This window comes from Chelonia mydas, chromosome 3 (genome assembly GCF_015237465.2).
Source record: "Chelonia mydas isolate rCheMyd1 chromosome 3, rCheMyd1.pri.v2, whole genome shotgun sequence".
NCBI classification, from domain to species: domain Eukaryota; kingdom Metazoa; phylum Chordata; order Testudines; family Cheloniidae; genus Chelonia; species Chelonia mydas.
The window spans coordinates 3,670,280-3,690,763 of NC_057851.1; the positions used below are offsets into that span (position 1 = coordinate 3,670,280).

At 56.2% G+C, this 20,484-nt stretch overlaps 1 protein-coding gene across 5 annotated transcripts in view; it reads right to left on the bottom strand.

Annotated features, from left to right (window-relative positions):
- OTOF (otoferlin) overlaps nt 1–20,484 on the bottom strand; it is a 197,530-nt gene that overhangs the window by 22,414 nt on the left and 154,632 nt on the right. For 3 of the 5 annotated variants that reach the window (XM_043542016.1, XM_037893743.2, XM_037893742.2), the window contains exons 16-32: nt 19,429–19,537; nt 18,593–18,776; nt 16,910–17,030; nt 16,205–16,305; nt 15,707–15,797; nt 15,032–15,148; nt 10,965–11,117; nt 10,310–10,499; nt 9,658–9,782; nt 8,779–8,913; nt 7,559–7,720; nt 6,471–6,590; nt 5,856–6,017; nt 5,057–5,219; nt 3,991–4,121; nt 2,846–2,875; nt 1,481–1,615 (exon numbers count right to left, since the gene is read on the bottom strand). In XM_043542016.1, coding sequence (XP_043397951.1) covers nt 1,481–1,615; nt 2,846–2,875; nt 3,991–4,121; nt 5,057–5,219; nt 5,856–6,017; nt 6,471–6,590; nt 7,559–7,720; nt 8,779–8,913; nt 9,658–9,782; nt 10,310–10,499; nt 10,965–11,117; nt 15,032–15,148; nt 15,707–15,797; nt 16,205–16,305; nt 16,910–17,030; nt 18,593–18,776; nt 19,429–19,537 — 2,229 coding nt within the window. The remainder of the gene's footprint in view (nt 1–1,480; nt 1,616–2,845; nt 2,876–3,990; nt 4,122–5,056; nt 5,220–5,855; nt 6,018–6,470; nt 6,591–7,558; nt 7,721–8,778; nt 8,914–9,657; nt 9,783–10,309; nt 10,500–10,964; nt 11,118–15,031; nt 15,149–15,706; nt 15,798–16,204; nt 16,306–16,909; nt 17,031–18,592; nt 18,777–19,428; nt 19,538–20,484) is intronic. The other 2 variants (XM_037893746.2, XM_037893745.2) reach the window with 1 other exon arrangement.

A 20,484-nucleotide genomic window follows, 5' to 3' on the forward strand; every position in this document is an offset into this window, starting at 1 on the left:
AGAGAGACGAAACAGGCAGTGAGATGCAGAGAAGGGCAGGTACAGGAACGACACATTCTATTTCCACAAATACCTTTCAGCCCGGAGCCTGCTAGAAAACACAGAAACATAGCAGCCCTGAAATGCAGCCAGCTCTGGGGTGAAGCACAGCGACTGAATAACAGCACACAGTCACCGTTTAGGACAGGAAGTGAAGATCAGCTAACATTGTATGGGGAGGTTTATGCAGGCAAAATATAAGCTGGAATTTGTCCAAGACTTTGGGGATGATGCTAGATCTGGGTGAATAAAACTGATTTTTCAATTCGCTGGCCATTCCGAAAAATTTAAAAAATTTTTTTTAATGAACCAAAAATTTTTTTAAATTATTATTTTGGATCAAACAAAACAGTTTGTTTCATTTTCAAGCTTTCAGCTTTTTAATTTTTTAAAATAAAACACGTAAATTTCACAATGAAAAGTCATTTTGAATTGAAAAATCTCAGAACGTGTCAGAACAAAATATTTTCATTTAAAAATTTTTTTGGGGGGGGGTGTTTTTGTTTTTTCCTGACTAAAGCAATTTGGCAAATTTGACATGAACTTGCAAAATATTCAGATTTTCAAAAATCTGGGGGTTTTTTTGACAAAAAGTTTCAGATGAAAAATGTCAGCCAGCTCTAGCTCTTTGTGGCAAGGACTCTCTGGGTTTGTACAGCGCCAAGCACAATGGAGGCAAAGTCTATAACTGAGACTCCTTGGTAGTACAATAATAGAAATACTAAATAATAATAGTTAACATCCATTACTGCAGTAAACAAAACAGACCAAAAAGTCCCACGGATCTTTCCTAACAACAAGCGGTCAGAAGCTCAGTTTTACTTCTGTTCCCAAATGAGACACCAGCTGCAAACTCCTCTCTCACGCCCACAAGGCAGGAAGAGAACGGAGAGGGGGCTGTGAGAAGTGAGTTGGCTCGTGTGCGAAGGAGTAAAGGAGGCTTTAAGCCACCTTAGCATCCCATAGGCCTTTGGGCCCAGCCAGACAGTTGGCCAGAGCCCTGTGCAAGTTAGAGCTGACTTGAGGCTGCTCTAAGTTATGTTCTGGATGCTGGGGTGGCTCATGATGCTGGAGGTATTTACTGACTGGGAAAGCCTTTACTTTGAAGGCCCCTGTATGCCGCAACGGGGAGTGGGCTCAGAGCGGATAAGAATCAGCGACCTGGAGACAAAAGGCTCAGTATCTCATTGTCAGCTTCGATGCTTCTGCAGGGATAATGCGCATGTCCATATCCTCTGCTGGGAGCTGCTCCAGAAATGCCCAACCTTTGTGCTTAGGGGCCAGATTTGCCAGGACCTTGGCACTGCTCTGGTGTCACACAGCAGCCAAGCTACCGGAGCCTGTTGGGGAATCTGGCCCTAGAATGTTAACCTGAGGAGATGAAATAGCCACTCAGCCGCGCCTGGACCCCATGCCCCCTCCCTCCCTGCCCCGCTCCTACCTCCTTCATAGTCTCAATGGAAGCAAAGTACTTGGACCACCAATCCAGCATGCTTTCGTCTGGCTCCTCTTCCTCTATCTCCTCTCCCCCTCCTTTCTTCTTCTTCTTCTTCTTCTCCTTCTCCTCTTCCGACTGCCGGGGCGGGAGGAGCACAACAGAGGGAGAGAAAGAGCGAGAGAGAAGAGGGGAGAGGCTGAAAGAGCCCTGCAGCCAAGATGGGGAAATAGATCCCTCCCAACGCATCCTGTGTACTGTTAGCTCAGGTAGGGGAAACTGAGGCACAAAGCAGTGAAGTGACTCATCCAGTCACACAGAGAGTCAGCGGCAGATTTGGTGCTGTACTTGGAGACCACAGGGCCGGCCCAGTCTTGGGACATTTTAGCTACCGCTCAGAGCCCAGCTGGGAAGAGCGGAGCCCAAAGCTGCAGAGGTCAAACCCTGAGCTCGAACCCACTGGCAAAGTCTGAGGTGTTGGGAGAGGAGGTTTGGGTTGGGGCTCCTCGCTGCTCTGAACAGCATCCATTGCCAGCCCCCTGTTCCCAGGCAGCCCGCCAAGGGCCAAACCCCACCCGCACCACTCCTGGGGCCAGAGTCTCAGCCGGCGTCACTCCAGATTGCTCCATTGATGTCACGGAGCCCGCTGAGGGTCTCCTCTTCGCTGGGAGCTGTGGGGGGGTGTGGGTTTGGTGGCCGTAATAACCCCACTTGGGGCTCCCATCCGTTGGGGTCATGCTGGCTCTGGGCTCACCGCACCGTCTACCCCAGGGGTTCTCAACCATTTTCTTTCTGAGGCCCCCCCGACAGGCTAGAAAAACCCCATGGTCCCCCTGGGCCACAACAACTGGTTTTCTGCCTATAAAAGCCAGGGCCGGTGTTAGGGGGTCACAAGCAAGGCAGTTGCCTGGAGCCCCACACCACAGGGGCCACCACAAAGCTACCCCAGGTGGCGGGGCTCAGGGCCTCAGGCTTCAGCCCCATGCGGTGGGGCTTCGGCTTTCTGCCCTGCGCCTCAAGCAAGTCTAATGCTGGTCCTGCTTGGCGGACCCCCTGAAATCGCTCGGGGGCCCCGGACCTCTGGTTGAGAACAGCTGGTCTAGCCCCACGGCTCCAGCTGTCACTGACGCTGCTCATCACAGATGTGCACAGGAGTGGGGTCCAGTGCCCAGTGAATAGACAGGAAGGCCTCCCTTGACGTCAATGGGCTGTGGGTCAGGCCCATGCTGCGTGTGTGCCAGCTGACTCGGCTTCCCCGCCAGCCCCATAACAACACCACCGGGGAGGGCTCTGCAGCAGGCCAAGCAAAGCCGAGCGTGGCTTGCTCAAAGCCAAGCAGAGGGCAGGGGCAAGGCAAAGCCCAGCACTTACCATGTCAACCTTCACCACCGCGTCGGAGTTCTGCCGCCCGGAACGAGAGGGAACAGGGGAGAACAGACCGTCAGCAGCGAGCCAGGACACACCTCTGTGCTTTGCCCACACACGCACGACACCCACCCACAATGGGGTGGGAACAGAGACGCACGACACCCCCCCCACCCCCAAAGAAATGAACAAAGCGTCTGATGTCCTGAAATGAACAACTGCAATTAATAAAAGTGAACAGGCACGGACACCTCGAGGGAAAGTTTGGAAGATGATCCATTGGGAGACGCTTCTTCTCCTGCTCTGCCAGTTAAATATCACGGTGCTAGATAGCAGGGTGATGGGCTCAGGAGAAATGCCTGGATCCACAGAGTACATACAGGTATTTTCCCCTTCTTCAGCTGCGCATGCCGGTTTGTTATTGTAGGGTTGCTGGTGAGGGGTACCCTGGTTTGTATATGGACTGGACTGTGCATGCCGGTTTGTTATTGTAGGGTTGCTGGTGAGGGGTACCCTGGTTTGTATATGGGCTGGACTGTGCATGCCGGGTTATTATTGTAGGGTTGCTGGTGAGGAGTACCCTGGTTTGTATATGGGCTGGACTGTGCATGCCGGTTTGTTATTGTAGGGTTGCTGGTGAGGGGTACCCTGGTTTGTATATGGGCTGGACTGTGCATGCCGGGTTATTATTGTAGGGTTGCTGGTGAGGGGTACCCTGGTTTGTATACGGGCTGGACTGTGCATGCTGGTTTGTTATTGTAGGGTTGCTGGTGAGGGGTACCCTGGTTTGTATACGGGCTGGACTGTGCATGCCGGTTTGTTATTGTAGGGTTGCTCATGCACACTGGCGTGGGGTAGCCTGGTTTGTACGCGTGTTGCGCTGCGCGTGCCGGCCTGTTACTCTTCGAAGCAGAATTCCAATATCTATGTGCTCGCAGTCCCGAGCGGGGGCTCTCTCTGCAGGTCGCACTGTGTGCATCCACCCAGGCCAGCGTGGGGGCCAGCCTACGCCTTTCACTCAGGGCATCAGTTTGGTGGCACGTCCCACCAGATGGGTGGCCCCTGCTTTGGATGGAGCACCCCCTGGGGGTCTGTAGCATTGCGAAGAAACACACCGCTCAGGGAATGAGCTTGGCTGCTCGGATACTCACAGCCTCCAACTTCACCATGGTCTCCATCTTCTTGATGGGCACCTCCGGTTCCATGCTGATGACAATTTCACCTGGGAGGCGATAGTACGGGCCTCTGTTTGCCAGGGCCAAATAGCCGTTGAGCAGTTTAGCTGGACAGAGGACAGAGAGAGAGAGAGAGGCAGCGAAGAGCCAGTGTAGAGGAGACCCGAAGAGATCAGAGAGCAGGATTGCGAGGGAGGCGGGTGATGGGGAAGAGAGACAAGAAACGGGAACTGTCCCGGCAACAAGAATCAGAGAAAAGGAAACACCTGCCCTCAAAGGAAAACCCAACTCAGCCGGAGTCGCTGTCAGGGGACGGGCCACATGGATGGCATTCACACCAGCAATACCAGCTAGCACACACGTGGATGAGTGAGAATTTCATGCTGGAGCACGGAGCTGGGGGGACGGCCTGGGGGACGGGCGGCTTCTACCTATCCACAGCACAGGTGCCGTGTGGACGGAGGCGTCGTCCGCTGCTGATGCTGCCCCTATCCCAACCCAGGGGGGCTAGGAAGCGAGAGAGGAGTTCAGTCCCCTTGGCCTCTCGGCTGAGGCCACTGTGGGCTCGCTAAGGAGGAGCCTGCGTGGCTGCGCAAGAGGTCGCCTTTGCCCCTCTAATCCCTGGGGTTATTTCTTCCTCCCGTGGGGCCATCGGCACGCACGGAGCTTTCCTACGCGGCCCCTGCCCCGGGGCCGAGTGGAGATGCTGCGGCTGTAGAGAACTGGGCCTGCACCGGCCCGGAGCTGGGCTGTGTGATCGGGGCCTGGGTGGGTTCCACAGGGAGACTGACGCCTTTGGTAGATATCGACCCGCTGAACAAGCCCGTGAATCTCCCACCCATCCGACCCCCTGTCCCTTGCTCTGACCCGATGCTCCCTCCCAGGAGCCCTGCCGGGCTCTCGGCCCGCCCTCTGCTCAGGTAGACGCTTTAATGAGCAGGAAACACCACATCCTGTCTATCACTCTCTGCCCATCCCTGCCCAGCTCGGTAGCGGGCTGGGCGCCACACGCAGCCCAGGGCGTCCGCCCCCCGACTGGTACCTGCAGTGTTCCAGTGCTGGGATTTCTTGTCCGGGGGCCGGTGGATGAACCTCCGCAGGGAGCTGACGGCGTGGGAGCCCACCAGCGTGTACCGGCCAAAGGCCCGGCAGTCCACCACCCGGATGTTCAGGGGTGGGTGGAGCAGCTCGTTCTCTGGGAGATCCTGGAAAGGAACGGTCCCCGTCGCGGGGGGTCAGGGGTTATTTTGGGGGAGGGGATAAGCCTCCTTCCTGGCTCAGACCAGGATCCCATCAGAGGGTGAATGCTAATTCAGTTTCCTTCCCCAGCCAAGCAGGACTCATTGCCATCAGGGGAAGGGCAGCCCTCAAAGGACCCCTGGGTTTGGGCCCCTCTCTCGGCAGGGGAGAAGGGGATCGCTTTCCAGTGGGGGAGAGCGCAGGGCCCCAAATCACGCGAGTAGGGGATGGGGCCCTACTAACTGGCCTATGTTAATAGAGGCAAAGTGCCAGTTGGTGCCTTCGTGACATGGCGCTGCGTCAGCACTGCCAAACAGAGCCCCGCAGCCCTTATCGGCCCAGTGGGGAAACTGAGGCAGAGAGGGTCAGTGACTTGCCCATGGCCACCCAGGGAGTCACTGCCCAAGTAAGGATAAGAACTCAGGAAGGAGCTGGATCCCAGGCTAGCGCAAAGGCCACTAGCCCCCCCACCCAGACCAGCTGCTCCTGCTGGACCCCCCTGGGCTCCCAACCCTAGCCCTGCCCAGGAGGGGTAGGAGTGGCCTCACCCCGGCCAGGCAGGGCTCAGCTATCCCCCCTCCCCCGAAGCAGGCTGGACTCACCACTTCAAACCACTTAACCAGGGTGCTGAAGTTGGGGTTTTTCTTGTAGTTCTGGATCAGGGCCGACTGGACGCCCTTGCCGGCGCACTCGATGTCCACCCGGGGCCGGTCCACCTGGGCCAGGTTCACCCGCTTCAGGTCCCGCAGGCCCCAGAACAGGATCTGGGCCGAAGGGAAGGCGCCGAGGTGAGGAGCGGAGAGCCGCCCACGGCCTGCGTCTGACATCTGGAGGTGGCATTGGGAGCTGGCGCAAGGGGCCGGAGTGCCCATGGTAAATGGCCGTGGTGTGATATCGGCTGGGGAGACACAGCCCCCGGGCTGCCTGGCCCTGGTTGAGAGCCTCCCCCTCTGACATCCAGCAGTGGAGCAAGCTTCCCTGCTCTCCAGCCATGCCAGGGTACCCAGCGCTGAGTCTGGACCACGCCCCAAACATTATAATGGGCTCTCCTAAGCACCCCCAGCCCCAGCCAAAACAGCCCCACATTGCCTCTGCCATGCAATTCGGACGTGGTCATTTGTGCTGCTTATTGACACCACTGTGAACCCAAACACCAAAAGCCAGCGACCCAGGAAGCAGCCGGGCCTGTGGATGAGCAGCATCCCCGGGGTTATTACCTCCACTCTGTATTTACTCAGCACAGGTCGGATCCCCAAGGGCACCGGCAGGATGGGACCCTGCTCCGTGTCTGTCGGCCCATCGATCGGAGGCAGGTCCGACTTGCCAGCCGGGCCGATCTGGAAGAGACACAACCCCGATTAGGAGCCGCTCCATCGAAACGCCACACGAGCGTCCAGCCAGCGCCTCCTTCGCCAGTTCCCCCGTGCCTGGTCGGGACAGGAGGGTTTTACGTTCCTGCGTTCGCTCCTCAGCGTGTATTGCTCCACGCCCAGATGACTGAAGCCATCCCAAGTGAGGAGAACTGAGGAGATGAGGTTCAGCTCCAAGACACCCCGTCCCGACAGACATGCAGCTAAAACCCCGCCAGGCCGCTCCCCGGCATGGTGCTACGAGACATGCTCCTCTGCGTGTGGCATGCACTCACCGGGCTGCACCCCCAAACAGAGGCGATTGGCCCCCGGCTGGCTCTCAAACCTGGGACCCTCATGGCTGAAAGAGGCAACTCTACTGTTTGAGCTCCAGGAGACTTGCCCGTTGGCACCTGCCGCGATAGCACCGGTGTACTAGAGTTGGCAAGAGGCAGGCCAGCGGGCAGTGTTAGCACCGGGCGTCTTTACCAGCGCGGGTGATTAACCACTGGAAGAAACACCCAAGGGAAGGGGTGGATTCGCCTTCCCTGGGCGTCTCCCAGTCCAGGCTGGCTGCCTGTCCGGGAGGCGCGCTAGCCAAGCGCAAGTCCAGGGGTGACTGGGTGAAATGCCAGGAGCAGACCCCACCCCAACATAGTGCCCCCTGCTGGCCCATTCGTCAGCATAGGCTCACCCCAGCCAGCGGGAAGCGGGGACTTGCTGAGCGAGGACTAGCCTAGACCCACTGCTGCACCTCCACCAGGAGAGCCTGCAGGCTGAGCTGGCAGGGGCTGTGTTCACCCGTCTCTCCTGGGAGCGTCTCCAGCTCACGCCCGCGGCGATACACGAGCCGCATCCAGCACCCCCCGTGGCCGGCGCAGCTCCCAGTGCCGTGGGGCGGGGGCTCGCCCAGGGTGGAATTATCTGCTACCTCGCTCCGTGGGCTGGGCTCTTACCTGGAGCAGCTCGAAGGCGGCCAGCAGGTCCCCGGCCGTGGAGTTGCCCCGGTAGATCTGGTAGTACTCCAGCTGGGGCGGGAAGCGTGGGGGGCCGTAGTCCTCGTCCGACATCTTCACCACCGGCTTGGCAAAGGTGCGGCCCATGAAGTCCGCCTTGCCCTGGAAAGGCAGGGAGAGAGCTTGGGCATGTTCCAGGAGGCTACTTCCCACCCCCCAGCCCAGCCCCACGGCTCCCCCCAGCCTGGGCAGGCAGGTTTGTGCGGAAAGCTGATCGGCAGGTGGATGGAGAGGAAGAGCCTGCAGGACCCTCTGAATCAAGAGATTCTGCCCGGTTCTCCAGGGGTCTGTGGATGCCAGGGTCACTTCATGGCTGGCACCTCCTTATTATATCACGACCCCTGGCCCCTGTGTGTGGGGAGCCCTGTGCTGGAACAGCCAGGGGGCTGCAGGTAGGGACTAAGGGGCCTCGGCAAAGCTGGGGGACAGGGGTTGATAGCAGGGGGCTTGAGGTCAGGAGGGAGGGCCATTGGCAGAGCTGGGGGACAGGAGTGGATAGCAGGAGGCTGTGGGTCGGGATTGAGGGGCATTGGCAGAGCTGGGGGCCAGGAGCAGACAGCAGAGGGGCTGTGGGTCAGGATTGAGGGGCATTGGCAGAGCTGGGGGCCAGGAGCAGACAGCAGGAGGCTGTGGGTCAGGATTGAGGGGCATTGGCAGAGCTGGGGGCCAGGAGCAGACAGCAGGGGGGCTGTGGGTCGGGATTGAGGGGCATTGGCAGAGCTGGGGGCCAGGAGCAGACAGCAGGGGGGCTGTGGGTCGGGATTGAGGGGCATTGGCAGAGCTGGGGGCCAGGAGCAGACAGCAGGGGGGCTGTGGGTCGGGATTGAGGTGCTGTGCAGAGGTAAAGGCCTGACTATCGGCTCCCTGCCTTCGGCCTCACAGTCGCTGACTCTCTCTCACATCAGCAGGAAATTTCAGCCTCTCCGTGCCACTGAGGCAGCCGGTAACGAGCAGCACCGGCTGTATAATTGCCCCAGCCCTGGTGTTCTGCAGCTTCTTCCTTCTGCCTGGGAGGTGGTGCCCGGGGGTAGTTAGGGAGGGTGCCGGGGGAGAAGTGGCTCTCCACAGCCAACACCAACACGGTGTGTGCCCGGGACTAATCCACCACCCCAGTCCCTGGCACTGTGCTCCCAGCGGGCCGGGCCGGGGCGCTCCCTCACCACCGTGTCCTGGTCGTAGATCTCAATGACGATAATGGGGGGGTCGTCCCGCATCTCATGGGCCTCTCCGTAGAGCTCCACGTTGTCGAAGACCAGCAGCTGGTCCCAGGTCGGGCACAGCGTCTCGTTGAGCACCTGGAGGAGCAGGAAGGGGAAATAGCACCGGGGCTGTGGTTACAGGGAGGAGAGGGGCAGACGGACTCTCCTGGTACTTCCCGCACCAACCCATTGGAGATACAAGATGGCTGCTTTAAAATTATGGAGGCGAGAAGGCGGGTCCCGGAGCCGGGAAGCCTGGAGGCAATCTCCTCCCAGCTGGCAGAGCTTTGCCTGTGTTGGGTGAGCCTTGGCCACATGGTGAAGGCCCCAAGTGAAGGAGAAGTGAGGTCTAGTGGCTGAAGCACAGGGCTGGGAGCTCCCCAGAGCTCCGACACTGACTCTCTGTCTGACCTCAGGCAGGTCACTTAGTCTGCTCGTGTATCAGTTTCTCTCCATGTAAAGTGGGGATCACGACAGGTACCCCCAGGGGAGTTGTCAGGATCAGTCATTTGGTGCACGTCCAACAGCACCCAACAGGGTTCAAACCCCTGATCTTTACAGCCCCAGTGCAGCCCTCCCTGGCTTGAGCTAAAAGGGAATCTCCATCAGCTAGCAGCCTAAGTAAACTGTTATCCTGCCGTGGGCCAGGCCCAGAGGGGCACCTCTCGCTCTTTGGCAGCCTGTTATACGTCCGGGCAGCACTTGGTGTGCGGTGTTTTCATTACCCCTCCCGCTTCCACCAGGTTTGCTGCAGTCTGGCGGCCCAGAAATTCAGCCCAGCAAGTTCAGATGCAAACCCGCCCAACCTCCCCGTCCCCGGTTTAGGGGCCTGTCTCTTACCTCAGTGCACTGGCCCTGGGTGATGAAGAAAACCCGGGCAAAGGGGTCGGAGAGGCCGCTGCTGTCTGCGGCGAACAAGCTCCGGGCCTGGTACATGTGGGCTCGGAGCTGGAACACCTGCTTCTCTGGGAGGAAAGGAGGGGGTGAGACTCCTGTCGCAGGCAGCACCAGAGATGTCCTGAGCCGCGGAGCTCAGAGCAGGACACTCCGGGGCATTCGGGGCAGGGATTAGCATGGACACCAGGGAGAGATGCACAACGTGGATCCAAACTTCCCCGGGACCTGGGCGGTTTCCGTCTCTGGGCTGGGGCTGCTCCGGATGGAGTGGTGCATGCGGGACACGCAGCACGCTGGGGCTGCCTTGCAGATTTCCACTGCACAGATTTCCCGCACTGTGGCCTCTCCTGACCCATGGCTGATGGGCTCAGTAGGGACGGGCCACGTGGGGCAGGAAGGGGACCAGAAGGACAGTCTCCCCGCAGGCTTCCTGTGGGGCAGCACGGCTCCCCACACCAGGCTGCCATCAATCCCCGCGTGGCCCTGGGAGTGACTCCAGGGTCTAGCCCAGTCGGCAGCAGCCGCCAGCCCTCGCCCAGCACGGGCCCCCAGGAGCAGCACCCGAGGGAGCAGAGGGAGAGCGGGCAGCTCTTACTCGTGTAGAGGAGGCTGATGGGTGGGAAGGCCTGGAGGCCGAGGCCCTTGCTGGCTTTCTTCTCCTCAAAGCCGCAGGGCAGGCCACTCAGGAAGTCCTTGCACTGCTTGTTGAGGCCCAGCCACAGGTAGATCTCCATCTTGGCCTGCACCGTCCAGCCGGCCGGCCCGAAGCCCCTCTTCCCGGGCAGCTGGGCACAGGGAGAGAGCTTCAGCTGGGGCACAGGGCATGCCAGACCAGACCCACCTCCTGCCCTATGGGCTCAGACCCATCTCCTGCCCTACGGGGTCAGACCCACCGCGCCATCCAACCCACCCTCCACCTCCTGCCCTATGGGGCCAGACCCACCGCGCTGTCCAACCAGCACCCACCTCCTGCCCTGTGGGCTCAGAGCCACCTGGCATTTTTCATTGTCTTCCCCACCTACCCCTGTTGCATGTAACCTAGCAGGAGGCCTCCCACTCTTACAGCTCAGGGTCTGGTACCGCACCTGCAGCAGCCCCCAGTACCTGAGACTCGGCTCCTTCCTGCCCTTCCCCCAGGCTCTATGCACCTCCCCTGCCTCTCTTCACCCGCCCCTCTTCCTCCTGTCTCTCTCTCCATCCCCCCGTCTTGCATGGGCCGTGGTGGCCCCATCCGAGCACAGGCCGGTTACCCTCAGGAAGACGGTCTTCACTTTGGCACAGTCCTTGCCGGTCTCCTCGTCCACGATGGAGTACAGGATGTCCTTGGAGGGGATGCGGGCATAGGCGATGCGCTTGCCATTGCTCATCATCCAGATGAAGATGTCGGGGATGCTGTGCTGTGGCTGTGAACCCCAACAAGGCCCCGCTCAACACGGCGGGCGTAGCTGGGCGCCCTTCTCCCACCTGCTCTCCCCTCATTCCTGACACTGACTGAGGCCCCAGGGGATGGACTTGTCTAGTGTCTCCCCAGGCTTACTCACTGTAGGGTCCCCCACTCCCTTCCTTAGGGACGGTTTTAAGCCTCCCTGGGTGGATTCATAGATTCTCAGGCCAGACGGGACCATGGTGATCACCCACTCTGGCCTCGTACAGAGCATCCAGGCCGTGGGACTGCCCTGAATTAATTTCGGGAGGCCTGACTGGCCCTCAGGGTCATTAGCAGAGGGGTGCTGTGACGTTATTGACATAATCTGGGACCGTATAGATCATTGTTGCAACCAAGGCCCTGTAGTGGCACCAAATCTTGTATAAAGAGGGTCAAATAAGGTGTCTAAGATGAGGTTATGGTTTGCTGGTTAGGATTATGCTGTCTCTGGGCATGTATCATTTTTGTATTTAAAGTTATACGTATTGGCTCTATACTGTCTGTAGTTCAAACTTGTGCTATGCTTCTGGGTGACACCCCAGACAAGTTGGTGTCAGCTCTGCCTAGCCTGCTGGATGGCCCATTAAGGACCATCAGCTGTACAGCTGACCCATTGAGAGAAGGCAGACATGCCTTGGGACTCAGCAAGGTATGCAGGGACCTGCCTAGGGACCGAACGCTGAGGTGTTTCCAGGCCATGTGAGGGGCAGCTTGTCCTTGGGACAAAGAAAGAGACGCCACATGGCAAGAGACTATAGAAAGCTGCTGCAGCTCCTCCATCTGGTCTTCAATCCTGCTTCCTACCTCTGGAGGGACTTGGCTACACTGAAGCTCTGAACAAAGGACTGAATGACCCCTCCCAGCTGAGGACGTTCTCCAGAGACTTGATCTGAACCTGCAGCTTATTCCATCACGGCCGCAAGCCTGAACCAAGCACTCTGCCATCGCTGTGTGTCAGTGATTCCATTGAATCAACTCTAGCTCTCATCTCTATCTTTTCCTTTTATTAATAAACCTTTAGATTTTAGATTCTAAAGGATTGGCAACAGCGTGATTTATGGGTCAGATCTGATTTATTTATTGACCTGGGTCTGGGGCTTGGTCCTTTGGGATCGAGAGAATTGGGGTATTGGTTTTCAGAACCATTCGTCCCCGTAACGAGTGGCACTGGTGGTGATACTGGGAAACCGGAGTGTCTGAGGGAATTGCTTGTGTGACTTGTGGTTAGCCAGTGGGGTAAAACCAAAGTCTTCTCTGTTTGGCCGGTTTGGTTTGCCTCGGTGTGCACAGAAACCCCAGCCTTGGGCTGTAACTGCCCTGCTTGAAGCAATTTGTCCTGAACTGGCACTCTCAGTGAGGTCCCACCAGAACCAGCATCGTTACAGGGGCAGCGCACAGATCTCACGCCGCAGTGAGGCCTCAAGGAGCTTTAACTCTCTGGCTGTGCCCCCAGCAGCACACTGTGTGTACAGTAAAGCTGGGAGGAAATCAGAGTTTCCATCTCGTGGGACGTTCCAATATTCCATCCTTTGTTTTTGCCCCAAATTGACATTTTAATTTGGAAATGTCCAAACGTACTGTTTTTATTGGCTTGGTTTGATAATGAACTGCCCGAGCTGCCCAGGGCCTCAGGGGAGTTCATAGATTCAGAAAGATTAAGGCCAGAACAGACCATTGTGATCAGTGAGTCTGACCTCCCGTATGACACAGGCCAGAGACCTGCCCCATAGTAATCCCCAGAACAGATCTTTTAGGAAAACATCCAATCTCGATTTAAAAATTGTCCAATTTATCCACATCCTTCCTGAATTGTAGGCACCAGATGTAATTCAGTCACATTCTTCTCTGTTGGCTGAGCTCCCTGGCCAGACTACATTTCCCATGGTACACTGCAGCCACGGAACTCTGGCACCTCAACCAGAGGGGGCATTGTGGTGCATCATGGGACCCAGGGAGCCTGGTCCATGGAGGAGAATGGGAACACGAGGCACCAAAATCAGAACTCCTACGAGGCACCAACAAACCGAAATGTTTTGACCCCGCCGTGAAACAATTCTGCATAACGGGAATTTTCCCAGGGAAAATGTTGGTTTGGTGGAAGCTGCATTTTCCACTGGAAAATATTTGAATGGAAAATTCCCGGTGAGCTCTCCTACATAGGGCTGCTACAGCCCCTCTCCTGGGTGGAGTCTCAAGCTGTCAGGAGCAGGGACCAGGCTGCCTCCGCAGGCCGGTTTACAGACAGACCTTCAGCCCTGTTCCAGGCTGGTGATTTATGAGAGTTATTAACGTCATCCCCGTTTTCACAGCACCACTCCCTGCAACTCTCTGAGTCCTCTCCTGAGCTCCACTCTGTTCAACAGCTCCCAGCCCCCATTCAGCTGCCAGCCTCCCCACCAATTCTCCCCCTTCGGGCCAAGCCTATCACAGGGCAGAATTGGCTGCGTGTAACCCACGTTAACACTGCATGGCTCTTTGTCCCCCTCTAGCAGCTGGTCCATATGAATAGCTTCCTGGAGGCTAATATCTCAGGTGCTAGCGGCTCATGCATTTACCTGCAGAGGTTCCAGGTTCAATCCCTGCAGAAGACCCAGCCGTTGCTACCTGCCCATTCAAATCAACCAATGCACTTGTGTACTGTAGGAACGTCAACGAGGCCCAGACACCAGCGTGGGTATCATAAGAACATAAGAACGGCCATACTGGGTCAGACCAAAGATCCATCTAGCCCAGTATCCTTTCTTCCGACAGTGGCCAGTGCCAGGTGCCCCAGAAGGAATGAACAGAACAGGGAATCATCAAGTGATCCATCTCCTGTCGCCCATTCCCAGCTTCTGGCAAACAGAGGCAAGGGACACCATCCCTGCCCATCCTGGCTAATAGCCATTGATGGACCTCTCCTCCATGAACTTATCTAGTTCTCTTTGGAACCCTGTTATAGTCTTGGCCTTCACAGCATCCTCTGGCAAACAGCTACACAGGTAGACTGTGTGTTGTGTGAAGAAATACTGCCTTTGGTTTGTTTTCAATCTGCTGCCCATTCATTTCATTTGGTGACCCCTAGTTCTTGTGTTATGAGAAGGAGTAAATATCACTTATCTACTTTCTCACGATTTTATAGACCTCTATCATATCCTCCCTTAGTCGTCTCTTTTCCAAGATGAAAAGTCCCAGTCTTACTAAACTCTCCTCATACAGAAGCTGTTCCATCCTCCTAATCATTTTAGTTGCCCTTTTCTGAACCTTTTCCAATTCCAATATATCTTTTTTGAGGTGGGGTGATCACATCTGCAGGCAGTATTCAAGCTGTGGGTGTCCCATGGATTTATAGAAAGGCAACATGATATTTTCTGTCTTATTATCTATCCCTTTCCTAATGATTCCCAACATTCTGTTCACTTTTTTGGCTGCGCTGCACATTGAGTGGATGTTTTCAGAGAACTATCCACAATGACTCCAAGATCTTTCTTGAGTGGTAACAGCTAATTTAGTCCCCATCATTTTATATATAGAGTTGGGATTATGTTTTCCAATGTTCATTACTTTGCATTTATCAACATTGAATTTCATCTGCCATTTTCTTGCCCAGTCATTCAGTTTAGTGAGATCCCTTTGTAACTCTTTGCAATCTGCTTTGGACTTAATGAACTTAACTGAGAGCAGAACACGGACACCTTTGAGGAGAAGCAGAATCCACCTGGAGTGTCCTGGGCTGTGGGGAATCTTTGCCCCGTACAGGCTTATAAAGCCTCAGTATGCCGGTTTCCCTTGCCCTCGGCCTAGGATCGATGCACAAAGCAACAGCCATCCACAGAGGCTGCTTGTTTCCCGCCCCCGGGGGCCAGCCAGGCTCACGCCCAGGGTCAGTGCGGAGAGGTGGTTCCTGCTCACCTCATCCGCCAGGAAGCGGAGCTTCTGCAGAAAGTTTTGCACCAGCTTCAGCTTGTCCCTCATCGTGTTCTTCTTCACCTGCGACCGCAGGGTCTTGGCTTGCTGGCCCATGTTCTCCTGCGGGTACAGCGTCCGGTGCCAAGGGCATAAGGTGAGTGAGTGGTAAAGGGACCAGAGAGAAGGGAAAAAGACAGAGCAGGTCTGCATGCAGTGAGGAGGAGTGGAAGGACAGTGCCTCAGTTTCCCCATCTATAATAAGGGGATGGTGATGCCGACTTCACAGACAGTGAATTCATTAACACCTGTCAGATGCAGGGAGGAGCTTAGTCAAGGTACAGAGAAGGTCGCCCTAGTGAAAGGGGCTGGGTTGGCAGCCCTGGAGACCTCTATGCAGTGATGAGGGGCAGCCTGGGAAGTGACAGGGCAAGTCTCTCGCCTGTTCACCGGGGAAGCGCAGTTCCCATACTCCATACGGTCCTGGAGGCTGCCGAGCAAGGGCCAGGAGAGCCAGAAGCAGCGGTGGGTCGCTGGGCTGCCAGTCCCATCTCACTGAACACTACCCGCAGTTACAGCTTTCCCCCTTGGGCGCTGGGCTCCATATCCCATTGGCAGCGTCCAGAGCCCCCCCACCCCTCGCTGACCTTTCACCCCGCCCCACCCGCCAGATGCTCTCACCAGCTCCCGCATGCAGGATTTGAGCCGCTCTCGGTCCAGTCGGGTCCGGGCGGAGAGGCTCTGGTCTTTGTTGGAGAGGGTCACAAAGCGGCTGGCGGAGGAGAGAGACACGACATCGGCAGTCACGTGGGGCTCAGGAGAGGAAAGACAGCGGCCGAAGGCATGGGATGGGCGTGAGAGGGATGGATGTCATGCACCGGCAATGCACAGGGTGAATTTCACCCATTAGGGACAGACCAGGATGCCTGCAGCAGGATCCCCGCTCCCTGCCAAGGATCTCTGCAGCAGGTAGATCACCTAGCCACCCACCAGAGTCCCTGCAATACAGCTAATGGGCAACTGGCTTATTGGCTCATGCTGCTGCGGGTGGCATGGCAGGAGCTGCCCTCCACGTACGAGGCTGTAACTCTCACAGGGCCCTGGTGGCTGAGTCCTTGAGACTTTCCGCCGTGTCTCTGGCTGGGCCTCTGCCTCTTTCCCTCCCCCCTTCCAACTCACAAGCATCCGCTGCTCAGCTCCTCCAGGACCCCTCGGAGCCGGCGCTCAGGGTGCGGCTTCTCCGTCTTCATCATCTCCTGCACGTCGTTGAGCCCCTCCTCCTGGAACGGCAAGGAGAGAAGGAGGCCACGCGTCACTGGGGGCAGGACGGAACCGCAGCTCCCCTGGGGAGAGCCACTTTGGGAGCGAGAAGCCCCTTCCCCTCTCTCTTCCGGGCCGGGGCTGGGGAGTCGGGGTGCCCTGCTCAGTAGACCAGCCGGCCAGGTGTAGCTGGCAAGGTCTGGGGCCAGCTCGGTGTCGCTAGCTCACACAGTCAGAGAAGACCAGTTCTGGGCCTTCTCTGGGACTTTCCCCAGCGACTTCATGCCTCCTTGGGTGGGGCTTCTGAGATGTCTCCTTGGGGATCCCTCACCATTAAGCTAATGAGGCCAGTCTCTGGAGCTTTCTGCTCTCCCTCAGCTTCGAGCTGTAACTGGGGCTGCCCCCCATATCCCTCTGGACACCAGGGTCCCAGGCTTTGGCTCCCTATGTGGCTGGGTTCACCAGCGTGGTCCCTGCGATGGGACCGTTCATGCACCCTGAGCAGTGGTCGTGCAGCTGCAGGTGTCAATGCATGTGTCAATGCAGGGGAACTAGGTGTGATGTCCGCTGCCCCCCCCCCGGGCTCCTAGTCCCCTAGGAGCCCTACCCCATCCTCGGACTGACCAGCTTGTCGGCGATCTTGTCCATGATGTTGGCATTGTAGAGCCTCCGCCTTTGGTCCTGCCACCAGCTCTTGATGTAGATGCAGGGCTTCTTCTCGAAGTAAGGCAAGTGGAAGTAGTTCCTGCAGGGAAGGGAGGAAGGATACACCAGGGCGTGAGCGCACCTGGGAGGGCACTGCCGGCATCCTGACAGCGTGAGGGCGCTGATCCCGCACAGGCTTCACGGAGCCCCCCAAGGAGTGCACGGCAGATGGAGCGGAGGCCACACTAAGCGCTGGAAGCCTCTTCCAAACCCACTGAAGTCAACGGAAAGACTCCCATAAACTTCAGGGGCCTTTGGGCCGGGTCCCAGGGTCAGCCAGTTGCCCTGAGCAGAAGGAAATTGCTGGTTGCTCGCTTGCAAACAGCCTCATCCATAGGTCCATAGATCCCAAGGCCAGAAGGGACCATTGTGATCATCTGGTCTGATCTCCGGTATGACTCAGGCCAGAGACCGGCCCCAGAATAATTCCTAGAGCAGAGCTTTTAGAGAAACATCTGATCTTAATTAAAAACTTGTCAGTGACGGAGAATCCAGCACGATCCTTGGTAAATTGATAATTAGCGTCACCCTCACGCATCTACGCCTTCCCATCTGAATTTGTCTAGCTTCAACTTCCAGCCATTGGATCCTGTTAGACCTTTCTCTGCTAGACTGAAGAGCCCATGATTAAATATTTGTTCCCCATGTAGATACTTATAGTGTGGGATCAAGTCACCCCCTAACTTTCTCACTGCTAAGCTAACTAGACTCAGGTAGCTCCACCTATCACTGTAAGGCAGGTTTTCTATTCCTTTAAATATTCACGTGGCTCTTCTCTGATCCCTCTCCAGTTTATCAACATCCTTCTTGAATTGTGAGCACCAAAACTGGACCATTGTGATCATCTGGTCTGACCTCCTGCATAGCACCGGCCAGAGAGCTGCCCCACAGTAATTCCTGTTTAAACTACAGCAGATCTTTCAGAAAATCGTCCAATCTTCATTGAGAATTTGCCAGTGACAGAGAATCCACCCAACCTTTGGCAAATTGTTCCAATGGTTAAGTACTGTCAGAGTCAAAAACTTCACCTCTTCTCATGCTCTCGAGGTGCGAGTGTGGACAGAGAATAGACAAGGCAGAGAAGACCTAGACTAAGGGAGGAAGGACTACCCAGTGGTTAGAGTGCTAGCTTGGGTCTCAGGAGATTTGGGTTCAGTTCTCTGCTCCAGCAGAGATTCCCTGGACCAGTCAATTAGCCTCTCTGGGCTTGTCTACACTGCAGTCAAACAACCGCAGCTGGCCTGCCTCGGCTGCAGGCTGGAGCACAGATCAGAAGGGACCCTTCAAAGCTCCTTGGAGCTCCAGCAGTTTCTCTGCCTGGAGGGCCTAACCTGTTGTCCTGTAACCCTGCTGATGGCTTGGAAGGCAGTATCCTCTTCTCAGTTTGAAGCACCAAACTCACCCTATACTGCATTGTATTGTACCCTAATGAAGCCAGCAGGGCGGGAAGAGCCCAGTCGCTCTGCTTCCCAACTGCCTGAAAGGCAGGAGACCCCAAATTCTGTTCGATCTAATTACACACCACAAGGGTCCCCCCCTCTTTAATCTTCCCCCCCAACCTTCAGCAACACCCCGTCCCATTGACCAGCCTGGCACACTTGCCTGTCCGTGATCAGGGGCTTCATTGGCTGAGTCGAGGAGACAGAGGCCAGCTCCCCGTCGTCATCGGCTTCGTCCTCGCTCGAGCGCTGGAGCAGCTCAGAGTCCTCCTGCTTGCCATCCCCGCCCTCCTTCTTCTTCTTCAGGCTGAGCTTGGCCGTGCCGTCGATCCGGTTCCCGTAGTTGCCTTGGGAAGAGGGCGGCGAACGAAGACCCTTACCCTCGCCCCCGGCTCCGTCAGTCGCCACTGATTTAGGGTGGGGAAGGAATTCCCCCCTCCCCCTCCCCGGGGATCCTGGGGAGGTCAGGGAGGTTCAACGACCGTGAACACTGACCGGGGCTCATATCCCGGACCCCTGAACACCTTCTCTCCCTCCTTGGTATTTATTTAACACCAGGATGGATTGCACCAGGTTCTCCAGAGCCAAAGCCAGGAGCCACCACAGCTTGAGCTTAACGACTTCCGGTCCGTCTAGACCGCCACAGCATGTGTAGACCTGCCTGAGCGAGTTTGGATGGAGCTACTTCCAGCAGCAACAGCAGCAAAGCTGGGGCAGCAGGGACCACTCGCCACGTACGTACACAGCCGGGGTCCCAGGTGGGCTTGCACAGCCCCTGCTGCCATGACTTCACCGCTATAGGTACTGGAGCTAGCCAGGCAAAACTAGCTCAAGTACGTCTACACGTGCGGCAGCTTCACCTCTGACTGCAGCGCAGACAGACCCGACGTCTGCCAGCTGGGATTCCTTTGGCCCTCGATACTGCATCCTGGGCCATGGCCTCTTCCTGGGATTTCAATCGACGCCATTGACTGAAACCCATTTCACAAAAATACCAACCTATTGTGACCTCAAAGTTGATGGGTTTATCCCCGATCTTCCTGTCAATCATGGTTGCTTCCAGGAAGGCTCCAAAGAGAAAGAACTCTTCCATTTTGCCCGTGCAGTTCTGCCGGAGAAAGTACAGGCTGTTAACATGGGGCAGGGGGGCGGTAGAGACTGGCTGAACTGGCCGATGGGACTACAAGGTCCCGCTACTTAGCAGCTGGGAAGCCTGCAGACTGGCAATGTGTTTTGGTACCCACAGGAGCTATCAGTTCTGGGGAGGCAGCTTTGTTGGCTTCCAGTGGACTTTATTGCCAATAAAAGATGCCAGATTCACAGGCCTACAGACTGAAGGCCTGTGTTTATTCCCTGCATGAGCAGTAGCAATCCAAGCTGCACTACTAATGTACCTTAATCTTGCTCTGTGGAGCACCCCTCTGGTGGACAGAGGGTAGCTTAGTCTCTCTTAGGACTTTGGGGCTGTGCTGGGACTGGTTGTGAGATAAAAACAGAGCTGGATGAGTAACAGGCTTCGCCGTTCGTTTGCAATTTAAAAAAAAAATCATTTTGGGTCGCACCAAAAATGAACATTTTTGGAAACTTTTCAGGACTGGAAAGGTAAAAATCCCAAACGCTTCAGGTCCCACAAACCGGTTTGGTTTTGATTTGGAACGTTTTTCAAGGTTTTTGATTTACAAAAAAGAAATAAAGGAAACTTTGACCCCAAAAGGCGTTCTGAGCTGAAAAATGGAAATGTTTCATTTCAAAAAGGCTGAAACAAAAGGACGCCATTTTTCAGAATTTGTTCTTAGCTTTTTTCTCCCTCAGTGAACCATTCAGTGAAATCAACACAAAATGGCACAACGTTTTGGGGTCGCCAAATCTACATTTTTTTTTTTGGCTGAAAAAAATGTTTTTGTTGAAAAATGTCGTCCACCTCGGGATACGGAGCCTTTCACCGCTTGGTCCCGGGTTCAGTCCCCACCAAGAGGTGGTGGTGGGGGCAGGGCAGACAGACAGCTGTCACCACATGAAGGCTATTTGGTCGCCGGCGCAAAACAAGGGTCTCTG